The sequence below is a fragment of the Giraffa tippelskirchi genome, chromosome 8, assembly GCF_054371585.1.
Source record: "Giraffa tippelskirchi isolate mGirTip1 chromosome 8, T2T-mGirTip1v1.2.pri, whole genome shotgun sequence".
Taxonomy (NCBI): domain Eukaryota; kingdom Metazoa; phylum Chordata; class Mammalia; order Artiodactyla; family Giraffidae; genus Giraffa; species Giraffa tippelskirchi.
Window position 1 is genome coordinate 25,017,704 of NC_137282.1, and position 20,961 is coordinate 25,038,664.

At 39.5% G+C, this 20,961-nt stretch overlaps 1 protein-coding gene, 1 long non-coding RNA gene and 2 other non-coding genes across 15 annotated transcripts in view; 1 reads left to right on the forward strand and 3 right to left on the reverse strand.

Moving 5' to 3' along the window:
- The window catches only part of LOC145518087 (uncharacterized), an 854,536-nt gene that overhangs the window by 19,909 nt on the left and 813,666 nt on the right, over positions 1-20,961 (forward strand). The window lies entirely within an intron of this gene.
- On the reverse strand, positions 356-14,256 carry FRG1 (FSHD region gene 1). The gene is made up of 9 exons (XM_081521674.1): positions 14,046-14,256; positions 9,995-10,065; positions 8,561-8,686; positions 7,274-7,331; positions 6,833-6,947; positions 5,113-5,217; positions 2,748-2,839; positions 1,950-2,060; positions 356-460 (listed from the first exon to the last, which is right to left on the reverse strand). Exons 1-9 carry the CDS (start codon positions 14,105-14,107, stop codon positions 424-426), a joined length of 777 nt encoding a protein of 258 aa, XP_081377800.1. The 5' UTR covers positions 14,108-14,256; the 3' UTR covers positions 356-423.
- On the reverse strand, positions 6,227-6,298 carry LOC145519327 (small nucleolar RNA U2-30). Its single transcript, XR_014063733.1, has one exon. It is a non-coding gene; the product is annotated as a small nucleolar RNA U2-30 (small nucleolar RNA).
- LOC145519328 (small nucleolar RNA U2-19) lies at positions 6,425-6,504 on the reverse strand. Its single transcript, XR_014063734.1, has one exon. It is a non-coding gene; the product is annotated as a small nucleolar RNA U2-19 (small nucleolar RNA).

A 20,961-nucleotide genomic window follows, 5' to 3' on the forward strand; every position in this document is an offset into this window, starting at 1 on the left:
GATCTGGGCAGTTTCAGAGGCAGAATCAAAGCCTTGCTGATTTACTGGGAGTTTCTAACTTCCTTTTAAAGGTACTGATCAGACACCTAGTGTATTAAGAAATGGAAAGTAAGACTGTAAAGCAGTAAGACAGCTTCCACAAACTGCACAAGAAACATCAGTTTCATAGAGTAGAACTTCATCCTTTTGACATGAAATCCAGAAAAGAAAAGTTCTGTGCCACTTTCCAAGCTTCATTTCCTTGTGAAACATTGCAGTTAACTAAAGTACCTCCATGGAGAAGCTCAATTAAACTTGGTTAATCTTAGTTAAATCTAGCTACTGGTTCAGCAATAATTACAAAACAGCCCAATAATTCTGTAAAAACATTGATTTTATTATTCAGAAAAAAACAAAAGGAGAAGACAGAAACAAAAATCCTGGTCATTTGCAGTATCTATCAGCTTTCAATTTGGCTCTCCTATTTAAACAAAAAACAAATAGTAAAAAAATTAATCTATGTAAAAACATGTCATATAATAGTCAGCTGCTACTAAAATCATAAACTTGTGTTCAGCAATTGTGTCTTCAGTTATTATCTTACCACACTGCTTATATTAAAGTATTTTAATTAAAAAGTTTACTTCTCAATTTTATGTTTCATAATACATGGGATTTTATTCTTACAAAAAAACCTTTTCCTAATCTTTAACTCATGTTGCCTAAGGGCTTTCAAAATCCGTAACAGCAATTTTAATTGCCTCTGAATTTAAGCATGCCCTAAACTTCTATTTTGGAGAAGGCAATGGCACCCCACTGCAGTACTCTTGCCTGGAAAATCCCATGGACAGAGGAGCCTGGTAGGCTACAGTCCATGGGGTCGCTAAGAGTCGGACACGACTGAGCGACTTCACTTCCACTTTTCCCTTTCATGCACTGGAGAAGGAAATGGCAACCCACTCTGGTATTCTTGCCTGGAGAATCCCAGGGACGGCGGAGCCTGGAGGACTGCCATCTATGGGGTCGCACAGAGTCGGACACGACTGAAGCAACTTAGCAAACTTCTATTTAATAAGGTAGCAATTTGTATTTTCCTAAGTGATAAAGGTTACAGGACACAGACCTTATTCTGTTTCTTTTAAGTCCATATCCTGATTACTTTTATTGCCTATTCTTGATTTCCTAGAAATAGGTACATTAATATGCTCAGCTGGAAATAATCATTACATCATTTGCTATCTTCAGGTAGTCACTTGATCAACTGGTTAACAGGAAACACCGGATAAAGCACTGTTATTCTCAAGTAATCTAAAGAAATATCTCAAAGCTAACTTTGCAACATAAGCCTTGAAAAGTGGCAGATACCAAATTCTCTTCTGATCTGGTGCTTACTTGGTTTATACTTGTCAGCTCACAGCCAAGCCTCTCCAACCATTTTATTAATGTTGGAAATCTAGGACACTACTTTCTCAAAGAGGAATACTAATAAATAAATATTAATAATGTGCTTGTTGAATATATTGCACATGTATGAATTCAACTTAACAAAGTGCTTCAATTTTATACTTAGAAATTTTTAAACTGATTTTTATCTCATTTTTGGAAACGTGTACTACTTTTAACAGAACCCACTGAATTTTAAAATTAGTCAAACTACTTCTTTCTAGCCCTGGTTTTAACAGTTATAAAAAAGTCGATGGTAAATGAATTTATGAAATAGTTTCAGTCAAACCTGAATTGCTTGTAACAAAATATATAAGCACTTGGAATCTGGCTGTTTCCAAATATTTTTTCTTCATGATCTTTTCCCAGACTTACAATGTCCCTTTTTAAGGTAATACCACTACATTCAAAACTTAGAAATAAAGACAAAAGTTTTATAATTACAGTAATTAAGAAAAGAACATGTGTTTATACACCACTTCTATTGGCCACTGGAAACAGCTGGAAATGAATAAAAATTTACTTACCTGTCCAGAAGTGTTTCATGCAAGAATCCATCTTTCCGGGCCTTTTTCAGAATTTTACTGTCTTCTTTACTTATTTTAAGCTTGTGGTCTTGGAAGCTCTGGAATTTCTTTCTGTTAAGAAAATGCCTTTCTTGAAAAATGTCTCAAACTTTGATTACACATGTTTACTAACAAGCTTACAAATATTTAAGTTTTTCATTTACTTAAGGAAAAAAAACTGCTTTTCTCAAATAACTTACAACTTTTTAACAACAAAAATGACCTTTCTACCCCACCATCAAGAAGGCAGTTGTCTGGGTACCTCTACAAACTTAATTAACAGTTGGGAGTGTTGGCTGGAGTCTCCTGTGTCCTGGCAACGTTTACTGACAGCCAGTCTACAGAGCAGGACTGTTGCTGTTTAGTCGCTAAGTTGTGTCTGACTCTTTGTGACCCCATGGATAGTAGCCTGCCAGGCTCCTCTGTCCATGGGATTCTCCAGGCAAGAATACTAGAGTGGGTTGCCATGCCCTCCTCCAGGGGATCTTCCCGACCCAGGGACTAGGCCTGCATCTCCTGCTTGGCAGATGGATTCTTTACCACTGAGCCACTGGGGAAGCCTTGAGCAGGGAGAAGAGACCAATCCAGGTGATGGGAACGTTGAAACTTGAACCCTTATGAGAGGCATTCAGCTCAGTGCCCTGTCCTAGAGTCTACATTATGTTGTCTTTTCTTGTCTTTCAGGTCTTTTATTTTAGGTGCCTTGAAAAGCATGTCACTGCCAAACCTATTGTTCTAAAAGAAAAAAAAAATACCTACACGTAATTGATTTCACACTGTTTGACATTTCCTTTGTCTTCTTCTGGAATGTCATCTTTTTTCTTAGTTTCTCTTTCGGCGCAGGATCTGATCTATATATTGGATATGAGAACAGAGGTTACACATTTATCTTCCCTTGCCCCACCTTACTTATTACTAAAGAATATTCTAGATGATTTCTTATACAAAAGAAGAAAACAACTTGGCAGTTAGATTTAGAAAAAAACAAGTTCTAGATATGTTTATATATATATATGTAACATACATAAATAATTGCTATTATGTTTCCTTACAGCCCTTACATTAGAAAAACTAAAGAGAAAATTACTTGAAAAGCATTTTACAGATTGGGTATCACTATACCAATTAGGCAATAATTTAACTAGTTTAATTTTGGCTCCAAAAGTTAATACAATAGAATCAAATTATCCTGCTATTTATTTAGTGTTCACTTTATAATACTGAAAGTTTAAGACAGTAGCTGTTTTACTGTGCACAGGCTATTACCAAATACTTCAAAGCTTTTAACATAACACTATTTGTTTTTACCTAATTGGAATTTATCCCTTTTAAATTCTTTTATCTTCATAAGTTTGACAGATACTATCACCTACAATAGATTAACTGACACAGATATAGCAGTTAAGATCACCTGAGTAAGGCAAAGGGCTTCCCTGGAGGCTCAGACAGTAAAGACTCTGCCTGCAATGCAGGAGCCTGGGGTTCGATCCTGGGTGGGGAAGATCCCCTGGAGAAGGGAATGGCTACCACTCCAGTATTCTTGCCTGGAGAATGGGGTGGGGCAGGAAGGGGATAGAATTCAGGGCCAAGGAACTGGCAATCTGCAAGCCGAAGGACCGACATCTTGAAAGTGATCTCTGTGGCTTAGAGCACGTTCCAAGATTGCTTTGAAGGCTGTGGGCAATAATAAGGCATGTGCAATTAATATGTGTGTAACCACTCTGGCTGGAGAAGTCCTCAAAGAACTGTGGAAATTCTGGGCCAGGCCTGTGACACTATACTGCCCTTGGCAGGAATGGATGTGTTCTGGTAGATAAGGCCAGTCTAGGAAGGTGGACCCTGACACAGACAAGCAGAGCCTGCGATGTGGAAAGGAGGGTGGACCGAGTCCTGGATTATTGCTGCTCAGAGGTTCCAGGTACCTGCCTAACCAAACAGACCCAGGGAAACCTGACAGGTACTTCATATAAAAACAGGTGCAGCTGGTGATAAATACAGCATAATTTTTTTTTTCTTCTGTAGATGTGCAAAGTACTGCTCATAGAGTTGCACTGTTTGTCTTCAATAATCATACTTTTATAATGTAATCCAAATAAACAATTTAAACATGATACAAAAAAATTAAATATAATTAAAAATGAAATAAATAGGTGAGTGGGATCTAGTTCCCTGACCACGGATAGAACCGTGCCCCTGCAGTGGAAGCTTGGAGTCTTAACCAGCAGACCACCAGAGAATGCCCCGCCAGCATTTTTCTAGTGACTTGCTTTTGGAGAAGCAATGTGCTGTGGAATGTAACTTCTAGGGTCAGTTGGGCCTGGGTACACATTCTGTCTCCACTTTAGCTGTGCGACTCCGTGCAGTGACTGATCAAAACAGTGAGGATTTAAGGACGGTTAGAGGCTGTTCCTCCCCTGGACAGTTAAAAGATAATAGTGACTACCTTATGGGAACACTAAAGACAATCACGCATGTGCCTGGAGCTACTTGCTATAGTTTTATGTATTGAATAATTGAAAAATATTATGACTAACACTTTTAAAATTTACAACACAAGAAAGTCTAGGTTTTAGATTTAAATTTTTTTTTTTTGGATATTTTTAGCAGTGAAAACGGCTTTTGAGAAAACTATGGAAGATATACTAAAACTTCTAATTCCTGAGCTATCTAGAATGGTATTTCTTTCTCCATCAATCAACTCCAAATGATGAAATGAAGAGTTACTGGTATTAACATTCTTGTTTCAGAAGATTAGCAATATTTTTTGAGGTTAAAAAGAATACTGTAAGACTGTAAAACTGAAGTTTATGAAAACTGAGAATACTTAAAAAGTAAAATCAAATATATGACGCAGAATTTAAAACAAAACGTATACACATACTTGATAGATGCATTTAAGTTATGCTGATAGTAGAGTAAATGTAACATGGATTTTTATGCTTTGTTTATAAGGATTAGGCCGCTTTAAAAAAGGCTTTTTTCCCTTATTTCTTTCTGCCTTCCACCATGGCCCTCACTAATGCATTACACACAGTGAGTGTGGATCAGACTGCAACATTTTAAAGAGACGTAGTCACATCATATATGTGACGTGCATTAGTCTATAGAAAACTCTCATGATTACCTTTATCATTTCTTCTTCTCCTGCCGTTTTACTTTTTGCTTCTATATCACCTGCTTCATTGCATCTAATAAAACAGCTATTGGAGGCCAGTAAAGCCATTTTCCCCTAAATGAAACAAAATAATAAGAAGTAAGTTATAAGAATATCTGCAAAAGGATTCTTAAGTCTTGAGATTAAACTGATTCCTTCCCAAATCTAAAAGGAATCAGGAACAAGAATGTGAAGAAAACCTAGAAAATAAAAAAAACATAGAAAAGCAAATTAGAATCATTTATAATCTTACTACTCAAAGATAATCACATTAAATACTTTTAATATATTAGTAGATTTAGTAGGACTAAATTCTAACTATATGGAATAGAATCATTTCCTTTGGTCTCAAAGATTTACTAGGATATAATTGATTTAGTCAGTTTTTTTTTTAATTAGCTTTAAAGAAAAAAAATATAATGTATTTTACTCAAATAGTAATATTTTAAGATTTTACTCCATAATTAGAAAATATAAAAAAAATCATAGTTGAAGTATAATCAATTATACTTCAATAACATTAAAAAAAAAAAAAGAAATGCAGAAAAAAAATAGAAAAGCTAGCCTTCGATGCCTTTGAATTTATTGCTCAGAACTTTTAAGAATCAATGTGTGAGGGACTTTTGGGTGTAGGAAGAATTTAATCATCTATCATATCCAGTGACCAAAGTGCTAATAACATGAGTTTGATTTAATTTCTTATTTGAGGGAGTGAGGGCTGACTTTTCGGTTATCTGCATGAGTCTTGGTGAGCTGGGATGTGGCTGTGATTTAGTCCAAGGTGATTTAAATCTGTGCTGCTGATCTTTCTGCGGAGTCCCTTTTCTGTGTTAAAGTTTTACTTGTTACACTGGGGACTTTTAAATCTTTAAGATTTTAAAACTCAGTGTCTTCCCCCAAAATAAAGTGAAATGAAAATCCCTAAAGTTCTGTATGACTGGTAGTATCTGACTCATCATATTGCCTTATGATATGCTGGCCTCTTCTGTTGATATAATGAGAAACAGCTATTCAGTTTCCTTGCCAATTAAAAAAAAAATTTTTTTGTTTTTGCTATTGAATGTTTCTTTTTTTTTTTTAATTCTGAGCTCAGATCAAGTGTAGAAACCTTCACAGTTATAAGGTCCATAGTAATAAAACCTTTTCATCATTGCTCAGAACTGATCAGCCTTTCATACACACACACACACTCACCCATCAATCAAGTCCTCAGTTATCTACTGTCACCTTTACACACACAGGCACATACACGCACACACACTTTATTTTTAATTCTTTAGCTTCTCAGAACTACAGAGATCATGTATCAGGTAGACTACGAGGTCTTCTGATGCTCAGATTTGGCTATTTTCATCATTGATCCACTTCAGTAAGAGCAGATCTCAGAGAATTGAATAAGTTTCTTATATATTTTGGACATTAACCCTTTAACAGATATCTAGCTTATAACTACTTTTCCCCAATCCATAGCATGTCTTTTCACTCTGTTGATTGTTTTTTTTTTCCTGTGTTACACTATTTTTTGAGATCTTTTGAAGGTTATGAATTCATGTTAGTTTGTAAAAATTTAATGCATTATATTATTGCACTCTACTTTTTTGTTTTCCTGAATATATATGCTCTCGTTGACTGTTAGAGACTTTCTCCTACGCTGAGAAGGAGCTTGTAAAAAAAAAATAACAGTACTTACATCTTGAAAGACGGGTTCCCACTGCTCTCTAGGTCCAATTGCATCTGAACGCCCAACAACAAGTCCGTCTGAATTTATACCAAGGTATTTTCCATAGCCAGATTTCAGGGCAATTCTTCAGATTAATAAAATAAATGTTAAAAACTGAGAGAAAATTAAATGTGGAACATAAAAATGTGTGTATAAAATTCAGATTAACCACAGTTCCAATGTTCAAAAGCCATGTGTGGCAAGTGGCTACCATACTGGACAATGTGGCTCTGTGTATACAGTTTAATATTCTACTTTTTAAATACAAGTACTATATAATACCTTATATTATGCAGCAAACATTTTCCCAAATTCATTATTCTTCAAAAACACTACTTTTAATGGATATATCCTATTATAATGTATCATGTTGTATTATAAAGTATTAATTATAGTTCAACTCAAGCTTACCTGGAATCAGACAATTTGACAGCTGTAAACTGCTCTGGAGGACTAGGGCCCTCTTCAACTACAAGAGAAAACATTTTGAAGTAAATTTGACATTTCTTATAAATATACATGTAAAAATACTCTTGAGCTTAAAAAAAGTAGCTCTTTTTCTTTTAAAACCAAATGTTAAGAATATTATATTATGTAATCATAATATAGTATATGAGCTTCCCGGGTGGTTCAGACAGTGAAGGACCCACCTGCCAACACAGGAGACGTGGGTTCAATCCCTGGGTTGGGAAGATCCCTTGGAGTAGGAAAAGGCAACCCACTCTAGTATTCTTGCCTACAGAATCCCATGGACAGAGGAGCCTGGCGGGCTACAGTCCATAGGGTCACAAAGAGTCGAACATGAGTCAGCAACTTAACACACGACATAGTATTCATAGTATCAAGAGTTACTTTATCTTCAAATGCAGCTCTGTTAACCTCTTGATTCTAGATCATCAAGACTCACTTTGGACTTCTGACCTCTACAGATGTATGATAATAATAAATTTGTGTTAAGTCAAAAAAACCAAAAAACCAAAAAACTTTATCTTCTAAATATAAAACTAAACTTTAGTTAGTTTAGTTAGAAATTCTCTAACAGTCAATGAGAGCATATGTGAAAAAACACAAAAAAACCTAAAGTTTAGTTTTACATATCTAATGAGATAGGTCAGCATGATGCTTATTTATTTAGTTACTTCCAAGATACTATCTCTTTGTGCTTTAAAATGCAGGCAGCACATAGACAAATAAGCACTTAATGTTTAAAAAACTAAAATGCTTTAATTTATCCAAGGGTTGACCATTTGGACAAAAAGCTCTTTGTAATTTTCTAATTACTTTGTGTCTCATGAGTGCTTCTTCCCATGGGCTAAAAGTAAAGAGAAAACTTCAGATTAATAGTGCCCCGGGTTAGCTGTGGCAAAAGGTCTAAAGAGTAAAGGAATTCAAACTTTTGATTCATCTAGGTTTTCTTTTTCTTTCCTCTTATTATTTCAATTATTCACATTAGTTTTGATTGCCATGGATACCCTTTTGGAACTACACAGAATGTTTTCAAATGCTTATACTGGAAAGAAGGAGTTGCCAATAACTGGTAAATAGTGAGGAAGGAAAAAAGTGGAAGAGTCAAATCAGTGGATTCACTCCTTTGGCATATATTTGCTGTTAGTTAGAATTTAGCCTAAGTGAATGAACGCCATAAAATATTAACTTCAAGTGGCCTTTTCCATCCCATTGCCTCTACCAGACACAAACCTTCTTTATGTGGAGCTCCCAGTGTAAAAAGTCCATTGTCAAGTGCATGTATGTAGGTTCCTTTATCCATTTCAATTGCTATGGTTCCTGAAATCTCACCAAAGTTCGTTACTGTCCACCAGATTCCTAAAACATAAAATCAGTCATTTAAATTCACATTTTGTATTTGTGACAGAAGGTTCTTACTTGTTGCTGTTGTCATTATAACTTCTAACTTTTTAAATTTTGCAGTTCTAGAGTAGTTGAATTCAGAGAGATAAAAAACAGGATGGTGGTTGCTAGGGACTAGGGGAGAGTGAGGTACGGGCATTTACAGTTAAATGGGTGTAAAGTTTCAGTTTTGCAAGATGAAAAAAAATTCACCTTGAATTGAAGATGGATAGTGGTGATGGCTGCACAGCAGCGGGAATGCACTTAAGGACAATGAACTGTACACTTAAAAACGGCTAAAGTGATGGATTTTATGTTAGGTATATTTTACTACAATTCAGATAATTTAGTGAGAGGTTTGCATGATAATTTGAGTTATTTCTGGCTTATAGTTATAATTGTTTTCGGTAAAAAAAAATGCTTTACTCAGAATCATTATCAACGTCCTGTGATCATTAATTCTTTCTTAAAAATGTAGTAGTTAGTGATATAAAATTATTTGTATTTTATATGTTCTGTGCTATACTGACAAGTACACTTCATGGTGATTCTCCCCAAATGACCTAGATTTAGATTCAATACAGTTCTCCTGGAAAATCCAACAGGATTTATTGTAGAAAGTAATACAGTGATTATAAAATTTATATGGAAATACAAAGGATCTACAAGAGTATAAAGAAGTATAGAAGTATAAAGCTGGGAGATTCACATCACCTGATTTTAAGACTTTATGAAATGACAGTAATCAAGACAAATATATCAATAGAACAATAGACAAGCCACTGGAACCGAGTCCAGAAATAGACTAACACATATAAAGTGAACTGATTTTTGACAAAGACACCAAAGCACTTTAATGAGAAAGAAAGTCTATTCATCAATAGTGCTGGGACAACTGGACATCAATATGATAAAAAGAGAGAAAATAATTTGTAAAATACATTTGGTTAAATGATATTTATATGTATCAGGCCTTTAAAATGATATATCAGAATCTCTGGGCTGTTAAATAGTCTAACAGTGGCACCTGTTAAGTCAGAGACCTATGTTTCCTCTCTCCTGTGCTTTGTTCTGATGATGAAGAAAAGGCATCAGACACTGACTGTACTAGAACATAAAAGCAACCTGTAACTCTTAATATTTGAGCATTTTAAGACAAATGTGAGTTGGCCATAATTCCTTCTACTTTCTTTTTACTACTTATCCCTTCTAGGAAAATATTTTTAAAGGGATCTCAACCAATGCTAACTTTTCCCAGAATGAAATAATAGAAAATTGACTCACCAACAATATCAAGCTGAGTTTCTTCATCTTCTTCTCTTTTTCTCTTCTTCTCTTTGCTCTTTTTCTTCTTACTACAGGAGATAATTTATATAGATGAGTTTAGATATATTGATTTGCATACTAAATGTCGTAAGATGGAATCTTAAAAGCCTCTTCTAAGATGTACACTGATATATAAATTACTGATATACAATAATATACCTTGATATACCCTCTTCTAATACAGAGAAGTTACTTCTGATCCTGTTCATATTGTGTTATAGTTAAAGAGAACAGACTCTGGAGCCAGACTGCCTTTTAGAATCCTGATGCTGTCATTTCTTAGCTCTGTGATTTTTTTGGAGAACTTACTTAATCTGTCAGTTTCCCCACCTATACAAATGAGGATAACAATTTAACCCAACTCTTACTGTGAGGATTAGGAGTTAAGGCATAATCTTCATACATTACTTGTGAAAATGTAAAATGGTGCAACCAGAAGAGTTTGGAGTTCTTGAAAAGTTAAACATGGAATTAGGTTTATGGAGACCACAGGATCTAACGATTCTCCTCCTAGGTTTACACCCAAGAGAAATGAAAACATAGGTCTGCACAGAAACTTGCATAAGAATATTCATAGCAGCATTATTTATGAGACCCCCCAAAATGGAAACCCAAATGTCCATCAACTGATGAATGGATAAACAAAATGTGTTATATCCATCCAATGGAGCACTGGTGGTAGTTTAGGCACTCAGTCGTGTCTGACTATGTGCAACCCCATGGACTGTGGCCCCCCAAGCTCCTCTGTCCATGGGATTTCCCAGGCAAGAATACTGGAGTGGGCTGCCATTTCCTTCTCCAGGGGAGCTTCCTCACCCAGGGATCAAAACTGAGTCTCCTGCATTGGCAGGCGATTCTTTACCACTGACCACCTTCAGTTCAGTTCAGTTTAGTCACTCAGTCGTGTCCGACTCTTTGTGACCCCATGAACCGCAGCACGCAAGGCCTCCTTGTCCATCACCAACTCCCGGAGTTTACCCAAACTCATGTCCATCGAGTTGGTGATGCCATCCAGCCATCTCATCCTCTGTCATCCCCTTCTCCTCCTGCCCTCAATCTTTCCCAGCATCAAGGTCTTTTCAAATGAATCAGCTCTTCGCATGAGGTGGCCAAAGTATTGGAGTTTCAGCTTCAACATCAGTCCTTCCCATGAACACCCAGGACTGATCTCCCTTAGGAAGGACTGGCTGGATCTCCTTGCAGTCCAAGGGACTCTCAAGAGTCTTCTCCAACATCACAGTTCAAAAGCATCAATTCTTCAGCACTCAGCTTTCTTTATAGTCCAACTCTCACATCCATACATGACTACTGGAAAAACCATAGCCTTGACTAGACGGATCTTTGTTGACAAAGTAATATCTCAGCTTTTTAATATGCTGTCTAGGTTGGTCATAACTTTCCTTCCAAGGAGTAAGCGTCTTTTAATTTCATGGCTGCAATCACCATCTGCAGTGATTTTGGAGCCCCCCAAAATAAAGTTAGCCATTGTTTCCACTGTTTCCCCATCTATTTGCCATGAAGTGATGGGACCAGATGCCATGATCTTAGTTTTCTGAATGTTTAGCTTTAAGCCAACTTTTTCACTCTCCCTTTTCACTTTCATCAAGAGGCTCTTTAGTTCTTCACTTTCTGCCATAAGGGTGGTGTCATCTGCATATCAGAGGTTATTGTTATTTCTCCCGGCAATCTTGATTCCAGCTTGTGCTTCCTCCAGCCCAGAGTTTCTCATGATGTACTCTGCATATAAGTTAAATAAGCAGGGTGACAATATACAGCCTTGATATACTCCTTTTCCTATTTGGAACCAGTCTGTTGTTCCATGTCCAGTTCTAACTGTTGCTTCCTGACCTGCATACAGATTTCTCAGGAGGCAGGTCAGGTGGTCTGGTATTCCCATCTCTTTCAGAATTTTCCACGGTTTATTGTGATCCACATAGTCAAAGGCTTTGGCATAGTCAATAAAGCAGAAATAGATGTTTTTCTGGAACTCTCTTGCTTTTTTGATGATCCAGCGGATGTTGGCAATTTGATCTCTGGTTCCTCAGCCTTTTCTAAAACCAGCTTGAACATCTGGAAGTTCATGGTTCACATATTGCTGAAGCCTGGCTTGGAGAATTTTGAGCATTACTTACTAGTGTGTGAGATGAGTGCAATTGTGTGGTAGTGTGAGCATTCTTTGGCATTGCCTTTCTTTGGGATTGGAATGAAAACTGACCTTTTCCAGTCCTGTGGCCACTGCTGGGTTTTCCAAATTTGCTGACATACTGAGTGCAGCACTTTCACAGCATCATCTTTTAGGATTTGAAACAGCTCAACTGGAATTCCATCACTTCCACTAGCTTTGTTCGTAGTGATGCTTCCTAAGGCCCACTTAACTTCACATTCCAGGATGTCTGGCTCTAGGTGAGTGATCACACCATCATGATTATCTGGGTCATGAAGATCTTTTTGTACAGTTCTTCTGTGTATTCTTGCCACCTCTTCTTAATATCTTCTGCTTCTGTTAGGTCCATACCATTTCTGTCCTTTATTGAGGCCATCTTTGCATGAAATGTTCCCTTGGTATCTCTAATTTTCTTGAAGAGATCTCTGGTCTTTCCCAACCTGGGAAGCCCTTAATGGAATATTATTCAGCCATAAAAGGAATGAGTACTGATACAACATAGATGAATCTTGAGAATGTTATCCTAAGTAAAAGAAGCCAGATACAAAAGGCTGCATATTGTATCGTTCAGTCATTCAGTCGTGTCCGACCCTGCATATTGTATGATTCCATTTATATGGAATGTTTATGAGGCAAACTGATACAGATAAAAGGTGGATTAGTGGTTGCCAGGGATTAGGGGATGAGCAGAATGTGGAGTGACTGCTAATGATGGTGGGGCTTCCTTCTGAGAGGATGAAAATGTTCAGCAACTCAACAGTGCTGAGCCTTGTGAATATACTAAAAACCACTGAATTCTACTTTAAAAAGGCGAATTTTATAGTATATGTAGTATATCTCGACAATAAAAAGCCCAGGAGTGACTTTTAAAAAAGTTAATAGGCATTGCTCAGAATAGTTCTTAGCACATATGAAATGCTACATATGTGTTAATTATATTGATAGTTAGAATGATTATAAGACACACTTGTTTGTATTTTCATCACAAAATAAGCTTTCAGAAGCTAACTCTCTCCTCCCTCCTATGAATTCAGACAGTTAACAGTTTCGCATGTATTCAGGATAAATTCTTAATCCCAGCCCCCTAGGCTGAGTTCTTAAGAGTAGTGGCTTCAGTTTGCTTCTTGATACTTTCCTTCCATTCCATCTAAAAGTACCTAAAACTCTTATCACTGAGACCAGGATGAAATGCTCAGCATTTGTGTAAATGATCAACCCTGAGCAAATCTACCAGTTAAAAAAGAGGTGTAGGTATGAGTGGGCAGATATCTTTTCCTAAAAAATCTCATACTCATAAATCACCAGGGTAACTTCTTCCTTGCATTTGGCTCTATTTATTTACTGTACATGTCACCTCGTTTAATCCTCAAAACAACTCTTTTGGAGTATCACTAATCCCCTCCCAAGAGGAAGCTCAAAGATCGTAACGAACCTGCCACAAGATTAGTAACTGGTGGAGTCCAGGTTCGAACCCATAGCCTTTTCAAAATCCGTATCTGCATACTGCATTAAAATTAATTTTTTTAAAAGGTGGCAGGGAGGCAATGTTGAAAACAGTTATCCCTAATAAAGGAAGTTACTGTTATAACCCACACAATCAGACTAACACAGTCCTACCAGGCATAGGTCTGGCAGTGGGGGTTCATCAAGGGAAATCCGACCTTGTGGCTCCTGGTCCCCCAGGTGGGCGCTGACATCTGTGCATCCCGGCAGGAGGCCAGGCCCAAGGACTGGGAGTCTGAATGACGGCTGCCAGGGGCCCCAGGACACTCGCCCCAGGGAGGGGAAGGCGGCGGGGCGTCGAGAAAGAGGGCGAGAATCTCCCACGCAAACCCGCGTCCTTACCTCTTGGCCTTGGTTCCCTTGAGCACGAGTTTGGTGGACTTCACGTACGAGTATTCGGCCATGGTCGTGGCAAAACACGTGAACCGAAGCAGGAGCCGGCGACGGAGACACAATGGAGACGGGGCCCGAGCTCCCAGAAAACGTACGCGCCGGCGGAGTGGGCGCCTCTCCCCCCAGGTCCCTGGCCTTTTTTCACCCCAACGTCAAGTCCCAAATAGAATTCCACTTCCTGTTTACAGCCTGGGTACGGCAACGGCAGAGGGCCGAAATAGATCCGCGTTTTTTTTTTTTTGGCTGCGCCCTGAGAACGGGCCTTTCCGAATGCGGAAGCCGGGGAGACGCGCCCTCTGGTGGACGCGGCGGGTCTCGCAGCCGAGCTGGGCGTCTGGAGCGGCTCTGGAGAGTCCGCCTGCGAGGTCTTGGCAGGAGGCGATAATTAGCTCAGGGATGCAATGACTCAATCAACCCTGCCAAAGCCGCTCCGTGGACTGGTCCTGACTGCGCGCCGCAGCCAAGGGCTGGACCCGCGTGTGCAGCGGGGGCGTTGAGTAACACAGGGCGCATTGTTTGGCCTTGGGCGACTTCACAAGCCGTCTCAATTCCGTAAACGTTTATTGTACTGTTCGTACTTACGGAGACTCCGGTAATGCAGAGGAAAGAAACAGGGAATAAAATAAAAGACAATTAAGTGCCAACGTTTGGGCGGAAGATCTCACTAGTGCTGCAGGATTTGGGGTGGAGATGGGCAGGCAGGTGACAGGGAAAGCTAGTGCATTCAGAGAAGTCTTTCTCCGTATAGGGTGAGTCTTAAGAGGCTTCCACAGCTTCAATCCCTGCTCCCATCTCTTCAACAGTTTTATAATCTACTTCCCTGATTCCATTGTCTCTCCCTTCCAAACCATCTACTGTAGTGCCGAGTGATCTCTCTAAAGAAACAATTGATCATTATCCCCCTTGTTTTTGTTGTTGAGTCTCTAAGTCCTATCCCACTCTGTGACCCCATGTAAGGTGGCACCCCAGGCTCCTCTGTCCTCCACCATCTCCCGGAGTTTGCTCAAATTCATGTCCATTGAGTCGTTGATTCTATCTAACCATCTCATCCTCTGTCGTCCCCTTTTCTTCTTGCCCTCAATCTTTTCCAGCGTCAGGGTCTTTTCTAGTGAGTCGGCTCTTTGCATCAGGTGGCCAAAGTATTGAGGCTTCAGCTTCAGCAACAGTCCTTCCAATGAATTTCCAGGGTTGATTTCCTTTAGGATTGACTGGTTTGATCTCCTTGCTGTCCAAGGGACTCTCAAGAGTCTTTTCCAGCACCATGGTTTGAAAGCATCTGTTCTTCATGTTCAGCCTTCTTTATGGTCCAACTCTCACATCCGTGCATGACTACTGGGAAAACCACAGCTTTGACTATACAGACATTTGTCAGCAAAGTGATATCTCTGCTTTTTTAATACGCTGTCTAGGTTTGTCATAGCTTTTCTTCCAAGGAGCAAGGGTCTTGTAAGTTCGTGGCTACAGTCACCATCTGTAGTGACTTTGGAGCCCAAGAAAATAAAATTTGTCACTGCTTCCCTCTTTTCCCCCTTCTATTTTGCACTAGGGAAGGAAATGGCAACCCACTCTGGTATTCTTGCCTGGAGAACCCCATGGACAGTATGAAAAGTCATTATCCCTAAAGTCTATTAAAGGGAGGCCTACTGCTTTGGGGAGGGAGAATCCTAATGCACTTAGTGAACTGGTGATCTTGGCCTCTTTCCCACCACGGAACCCATGCTGCCTTAATCCCAGGGACACAGACTGACTGGAAATGTTTGAAAGTTCTGCCTTTACTTGTCCTGCCTAGAAGGCTGCTCTAGCTGCTTACCCACCCTCTTTGTGCCCCTCCCCCCAACCTTTTCAGGCTTTAAAACAAATTCAGGCTCATTTCCTCCAAAAAGCCATCTTTGAATGACTTCCTATGTTTCCCCAAAGAGCCTTCATTTCTCATCCTAAAGCTTAACTGTGTTTTTTTTTTAAAGCACAGGAGCCATGTGCTTATTTATCCTTGTCTCTTCTACACCCACATCCAATGCCTGCTTCACAATAGACCTTGCCTAAACGTCAGTTAAAATATTAAGATTCCAAAGCCTGGTTTCCGATAATGAAGGGAGTGGAACAGAGTGTGACTTGACTAGGTTGGGTTGTGATAGAAAAACAGAAGTAGACATGTTGGATGGGTAAGGAATAGCAGGCCTTTGGATGTCAGTTCCTTGCCTCCTACACCACTTGGTGGTAGGAAAATACAAAAGATGTTTTGACTCAGGGCCTGATCTTAAGGGCCTTTATCTAAATAATGTGCAGTGAAAAGTGGTATAACATATAATTAAGAGTATAGGGCTTCCCTGGTGGCTCAGTGGTAAAGAATCCACCTGCCAATGCAGGAGACACGGGTTTGATCTCTGGTCTGGGAAGATCCCACCTCTGCGTGTGGAGCAGCTAAGCCGTGTGCCACAACTACTGAGCCTGTGCTCTAGAATCCAAGTTCTGCAACAAGAGAAGCCACCGTGATGAGAAGCCCTCAAACTGCAACGAAGAGGAGCCCACACTCACTGCAACTAGAGAAAGCCTGTGTGCAGCAACGAAGACCCAGTACGGCCGAAAAAAAAAAGAGTGTAGCTGCTGGAGACAGACTGCTGCAGTAGACAAACCTTGCTGTCTTTCTGAGTTTGATGACTTGGTAGTTATAGGTGTGTGTGTGTGTGTGTGAAAGTCAGTCGAGTCTGACTCTTTGTGACCCCGTGGACTGTAGCCCTTCAGGCTCCTCTAAGGGATTCTCCAGGCAGGAATACTGGAATGGGTTGCCATGCCCTCCTCGATGGGATCTTCCCTACCCAGGGATCGAACTCAGGTCTCCCTCATTTGTAAATTATATAACCTCTACATAACTGTGTTTCTTCAGCTGTAAAATGGGACATCTCCTAGGCTAAATGATGAATATTGAGAGTTAATATAGGAAAAGACTTTTTAAATTTCTAACAAATTGTACATCATAAATGTTAGCTATTATTACTAGCTATCAAAGTGCCCTGAGAAAGATAACAAATGAAATATTGTAGCAAACTATTATCTCTTGTCTTCCAGGTCTGAGGTGATATTTCATTGTGGTTTGATTTGCATTTCCTCAATGATTAGTGACATTGAATGTCTTTTCATGTACCTGTTGGCCTTTAGAAAGATATCTATTCAATCTTTGTCCATTTTAAATAGTTTTTTCTATTGAGTGAGTTTCTTATATATTTTGTATATTAATCCCTTATCAGATTATGATTTTCAAATGTTTTCTCCATCTCTGTAGATTGCCTTTTTATTTTTGATTGTTTCTTTTGCTGTGAGCAACTTTTTAAAAAGTTTGTTGTAGTCCCAGCCATCAGCACCACCTTGTGGACAAATAAGAACATGGCTACATTTTGCTTGTTTAGCATCAGGCTGTTAAAAAATACCCATTCTGAGCTATCAGGAAAGCTCTTAGTCCTAACCCACAGCGCCACCTTGTGGACAACTAAGAAAATAGCTACATTTTGCTCAAGTAGCTTTTGGTTGTCTTGCTGCTGCTGCTGCTAAGTCGCTTCAGTCGTGTCCGACTCTGTGCGACCCCATAGAAGGCAGCCCACCAGGCTCCGCCATCCCTGGAATTCTCCAGGCAAGAATACTGGAGTGGGTTGCCATTTCCTTCTCCAGTGCATGAAAGGGAAAAGTGAAAGTGAAGTTGCTGAGTCGTGTCCGACTCTTAGCGACCCCATGGACTGTAGCCTACCAGGCTCCTCCGTCCATGGGATTTTCCAGGCAAGAGTACTGGAGTGGGGTGCCATTGCCTTAGAAGTACCCATACCCAAATGAACTTACTTGCAAAACAGAAAGATATTCACAGACTTAGAGAAGGAACTTACGATTGCTGGAGGAAAGGGATAGTTAGGGAGTTTGGGATGGGCATGTACACACTGCTGTATTTAAAATGGATAACCAGCAAGGACCTACTGTATAGCACATGGAACTCTGTTCAATGTTACGTGGAAGCCTGGAAGGGAGGAGAGTTTGTGGGGGAGAACGGGTGTGTGTATGTGTATGGCTGAGTCCCTTCACTGTTCACCTGAAACTGTCACAACATTGTTGACTGACTATACCCAATGCAAAATAAGAAGTGTAAAAAAGTGATAATAGATGTGAAATCACTTTGATATCTACTAAATTCAATAGAAGCCTAAAAGATTATTACTACAAAAGGCAAGCATGTGTTGGGCAAATGTGTAATAAAGTTAAGTGTTTTTTTAAGAAAAGTTACCCATAACCAAATTTGGAATTTAGAAAGCATCCTTGAAGCTGTATTTAGAGGATGTGTTTCCCTGAATACACTTTGAGATCTCTTATAAATCTCTATCAGCAATACTATGCTGTCCTTTACAAATCTAACACTATTCATGTAGAAAGCGCTACAGAAACTTAAGAACTGGTGTTATTTTTTAACACCATCTGATGCTCGATAAAGGACAGAAATGGTATGGACCTAACAGAAGCAGAAGATATTAAGAAGAGGTGGCAAGAATACACAGAAGAACTGTACGAAAAAGATCTTCACGACCCAGATAATCACGATGGTGTGATCACTCACCTAGAGCCAGACATCCGGGAATGTGAAGACAAGTGGGCCTTAGAAAGCATCACTACGAACAAAGCTAGTGGAGGTGATGGAATTCTAGTTGAGCTATTTCAAATCCTGAAGGATGATGCTGTGAAAGTACTGCACTCGATATGCCAGCAAATTTGGAAAACTCAGCAGTGGCCACAGGACTGGAAAAGGTCAGTTTTCATTCCAATCCCAAAGAAAGGCAATGCCAAAGAATGCTCAAACTACTGCACAATTGCACTCATCTCACACACTAGTAAAGTAATGCTCAAAATTCTCCAAGCCAGGCTTCAGCAATACGTGAACTGTGAACGTCCAGATGTTCAAGCTGGTTTTAGAAAAGGCAGAGGAACCAGAGATCAAATTGCCAACATCCGCTGGATCATCAAAAAAGCAAGAGAGTTCCAGAAAAACATCTATTTCTGCTTTATTGACTATGCCAAAGCCTTTGACTGTGTGATCACAATAAAATTCTGAAAGAGATGGGAATGCCAGACCACCTGACCTGCCTCTTGAGAAACCTGTATGCAGGTCAGGAAGCAACCGTTAGAACTGGACATGGAACAACAGACTGGTTCCAAATAGGAAAAGGAGTACGTCAAGGATGTATATTGTCACCCTGCTTATTTAACTTATATGCAGAGTACATCATGAGAAACGCTGGACTGGAAGAAACACAAGCTGGAATCAAGATTGCCGGGAGAAATATCAATAACCTGATATGCAGATGACACCACCCTTATGGCAGAAAGTGAAGAAGAACTAAAAAGCCTCTTGATGAAAGTGAGAGACGAGAGTGAAAAAGTTGGCTTAAAGCTCAACATTAAAAAAACTAAGATCATGGCATCTGGTCCCATCACTTCATGGAAAATAGATGGGGAAACAGTGGAAACAGTGTCAGACTTTATTTTGGGGGGCTCCAAAATCACTGCAGATGGTGATTGCAGCCATGAAATTAAAAGATGCTTACTCCTTGGAAGGAAAGTTATGACCAACCTAGACAGTATATTAAAAAGCAGAGACATTACTTTGCCAACAAAGGTCTTTCTAGTCAAGGCTATGGTTTTTCCAGTAGTCATGTATGTATGTGAGAGTTGGACTGTGAAGAAAGCTGAGTGCTGAAGAATTGATGCTTTTGAACTGTGGTGTTGGAGAAGACTCTTGAGAGTCCCTTGGACTGCAAGGAGATCCAGCCAGTCCTTCCTAAGGGAGATCAGTCCTGGGTGTTCATGGGAAGGACTGATGTTGAAGCTGAAACTCCAATACTTTGGCCACCTCATGCGAAGAGTTGACTCATTGGAAAAGACCCTGATGCTGGGAACGATTGGGGGCAGGAGGAGAAGGGGATGACTAAGGATGAGATGGCTGGATGGCATCACCAACTCGATGGATATGAGTTTGGGTAAACTCTGGGAGTTGGTAATGGATAGAGAGGCCTGACGTGCTGCGATTCATGGGGTTGCAAAGGGTTGCAAAGAGACACGACTGAGCGACTGAACTGAACTGATGCTGCTTGAGCAAAATGTAGCCGTTTTCTTATTTGTCCATAAGGTGGTGCTGTTTCCCTACAAATAACACAAGGCAGCCAGTCCCAAGAACACAAGGGATTCAGAATATCACCATAGTTCCTTTTCCATAATTATTAGATTTTCAGGGTGGAATTAGGTTTGTCTCATAGAACATAGCCCACCAGGCTCCTCCGTCCATGGGATTTTCCAGTACTCTCGCCTGGAAAATCCCATGGACGGAGGAGCCTGGTGGGCTGCAGTGCATGGGGTCGCGAAGAGTCAGACACCACTGAGCGACTTCACTTTCACTTTTCCCTTTCATGAGTTGGAGAAGGAAATGGCAACCCACTCCAGTGTTCTTGCCTGGAGAATCCCAGGGACAGGGGAGCCTGGTGGGCTGCCGTCTCTGGGGTCGCACAGAGTCGGACACGACTGAAGCGACTTAGCAGCAGCATAGAACATATGTGTATTTTTCTTATAGAAGCATAATTTATGATTTAGTACAAAATTTGACATTGTCAGAGTGAAGATTTCTCTTTTTCCCTTATAAATTCATTTATAATAATTATATTTTTAGTGATACTAACGCTTCATAAAGACATCATTATATTATATACCCAATGACTGTGAAATCATTTGCCTTGAAGCACAGTGAAATCATAAATCAGCAAACTGGGTCTGAAATGGGCCATTTTAAGAAAGCTATTTACACTCTAATTTGCAAATTGGGTTTTTTTTTTTGAAATTAAAA